Genomic DNA, 2,907 nt, shown 5'->3' on the forward strand with positions numbered 1-2,907 from the left:
CGGGGGGCGAGCGGAGGGAGAGGGGATGGACGTTAAACCCCACAAGGCGAAGGGGGCGGGGGCCTGGCTTAGCCTGCTTGGCTGCTTGATGTCCGAAATACAAACCCGCGGCTAGTCGGGGATGGGAAATATTTGCCCAAAACAAGGTTTCTCGTTTTATAGCATAGTTATCGTCAACCTCTCTGCGCAGGGGTGGCCGGTTGGGCGGGAGGGGCGCGTTTCTGCAGGGCTGTAACGTTTACACCGGGGGTTCTGTTGCGTTGCAGTCGTCCCCAAGTTTTTCCAGTACGTGCTGAAAGTCGTTGTGCAGGCAGTGCAGCTACTGTACACGATGCTGAAGATGCAGCAGCCGTCCTATGTTCTTCTTCAGGTATGTTTTGGGTTGGGATTAATTTTAAGCCAAACGAACCGTCCTGCACTACAAGGTATTTTTAGCAGTCTCTGATTTTTTTTTTTTTCCTGATGATTTGGGAACTAAAACTGTTCTAATCAATGGTGCAAACCTCTATCAAACTGTTTATGTGGCTGTTTGATTTTTCTGTTAACAACTCGTGCTTGTTCTTCCTGTTAATTGTTGAGCTCTTGAACGTCACTGGTATGGCTAGAAGTAAAGAATGAATCTTAATAGAAATATTAGTGTGTTGGAGCAGAATTTTGACCCTAATCAGTAAAATCTGAACTTCCTGCCAGTCTTCTAGGAGAAACTGGTGGTAGTATAGTTGGTAAATACTAAATTCTCTCTGTTAAGATCCTTTAAAGCGATGCCATTTCAGTCGTTCCATTTTCTTTTTGTGGTAGTTGCTTAGTGTTTGTCACTTGGCCACGGTCTAATGCTGTTTTTACTTGTTTTATTTATTAAACAGAACCCTCCAGGCTTACCTGGCATTGCTGTTGCCTGGGTGATGTGTCTTTTTTGGGGGAGCAAACTGATCATTGACTGGCACAACTATGGGTATACGATAATGGGTCTGAGTCACGGCAGGAACCACCCGCTCGTGCAGATTGCAAAATGGTTTGTACAGGAACCTCTTCTCTCTGTAAATGATGTGCCTTTGCACTTTGGAACAGTGGGAGCCAGTGGGGAGAGTGTAGTGGAAGTAATTTCCCTGCAGGATTTGGGGATTTTTGTGTTAAAGTGCTGTTTATATCAGAAATCCCATTCTGTAAACACCTTTGTTACACGGGCAGGAAGGGGGTTGCTGAATAGGCAGGTCCTTTTTACATGCACATGCAAACTTCCCTCTTTTATTCAAATAATTTTATGTGTACTGTGGTTTTTTTATTCTCTTATAACTGCTTTACACCCCAGCTCATCCATAAAGGGCTGTTTCTTGCTGAGTCTCATTGCTTACGTGCAGATAAAGGTGTTAAAGGATTTTGGGTGTGGTGTTCTTAGGTCTTGGAGGATAAAGGAGTCATGCTGTGTCCCCTCTCATAAACTGGTACTGCTCCAGTAGAAGGAGACAGCCAATCATTGGGAATTAATTTCCAGTTACTGGTGGCAGTTGGGTTTCTTTTGATTTCATTTGGCTTCTAATTAGCAGGAGTGCTGGTGAGCAGTTAGTGCTTGGCTGCTGTAATTGCCTTGCCTGTGGTTTGTAACTAGGATTTCCCTTCTGTCAGGTATGAAAAGCTTTTTGGGCGTTTGTCTGACTATAACTTGTGTGTCACTCATGCCATGAAAGAAGACCTGTGGGTGAACTGCAACATCAAGTAAGTCCCATACCTCTAATAAACCCACGTGTGGGAAGTCAAACCAAGGAGTGTGTCCCTGATGGTTCAGGATTCAGAGGAATCTTAGAGAAGTACCTCCCCTGAGCCCATCCATCACTCCTGAAAGACCTTAGCTCAGGTCTGAAAGGGGCTGGTGGATTGTGGGCATTCAAGATTCTTGATTATCCTTCATAATTAGCACCCCACTGATCCCTTGTTTCAGGGTTGGTACATCCACCTTGGTGTGTTCCAGCCAACTTCAGGAATAGAGGGTGCTGTGAGAGTAAAACCATTAATTTTTCTCTGTTGGTTTAATTACTTTCTGCCTGACATTGCTGTAGCCAGTCACTGTCACCATGGGCATTTTTTTTGCATTTATTTTTTATTTAACTTGTGAATTGATTCCATGGCAGGGCAGTAACTCTGTATGACAAGCCAGCCTCTTACTTCAAGGAGACACCACTAGAAGTTCAGCATCAACTGTACATGAAGCTTGCCAAAGACTATGAAGCTTTTAAGCCGCGGTATGTTGACTAAAGAATGCAGCTGCACTCCTTCACAGAGTGACATCAGAGGGACTTGTACAGCTCCCCTTCCTCCCCCTCACTGTGGAGAGATCCTGGTCTAAGTGTTGAGCTTAGTGCTGAACGTTCCTCTCTGGCTCATGCTGGATGTCTCACTACAGCAGATTGAACAGAGAGTTACTTTACCAAAGTAATGCTTCAGAAGGAAAGGAAGGCCATAGAGTTGGCCAGTTTACTTTTGGAAATGCTCACCACATAATCATAGATCTAAAGGTTGGAAGAGACCTCCAAAGATCATCCAGTTCAACCCTCAGCCCAACACTACTATGACCACTAAACCATGTCATGAAGCATCATGTCCACATGATTTCTGAACCCCTGCAGGGCTGGTGACTCCAGCACCTCCCAGGGCAGCCTGGGCCCATCCCTCACCACTCTGCCAGGGAAGAAATTCTTCCTAAGATCCAACTGAAGCCTCCCCTGGAGCAATTTCAGCTCATTGCCTCTCATCCTGTCACTGGGTACTTGGGAGAAGAGACTGACCCCCACCTCACTCACTGTCAGGGTGTTGTAGAGAGCCAGAAGGTCTCCCCTGAGCCTCCTCTTCTCCAGACTAAATAATCCCAGTTTGCAGGGGACCCCGAGCTGAGTGCTGTGGGTGATGGGCCAG

At 46.0% G+C, this 2,907-nt stretch overlaps 1 protein-coding gene across 1 annotated transcript; it reads left to right on the top strand.

Moving 5' to 3' along the window:
* Positions 1–266: 266 nt before the first annotated feature.
* LOC103768830 (chitobiosyldiphosphodolichol beta-mannosyltransferase-like) lies at positions 267–2,237 on the top strand (the record flags this gene model as incomplete). The annotated part of the gene is made up of 4 exons (XM_008935986.1): positions 267–370; positions 864–1,012; positions 1,624–1,713; positions 2,127–2,237. Coding segments are annotated over 4 exons (454 nt in total), but the record flags the coding sequence as incomplete, so codon positions are not given.
* Between the last annotated feature and the right edge of the window lie 670 nt (positions 2,238–2,907).

The sequence above is a fragment of the Merops nubicus genome, unplaced genomic scaffold, assembly GCF_000691845.1.
Source record: "Merops nubicus isolate BGI_N331 unplaced genomic scaffold, ASM69184v1 Scaffold51892, whole genome shotgun sequence".
Lineage (NCBI taxonomy): Eukaryota > Metazoa > Chordata > Aves > Coraciiformes > Meropidae > Merops > Merops nubicus.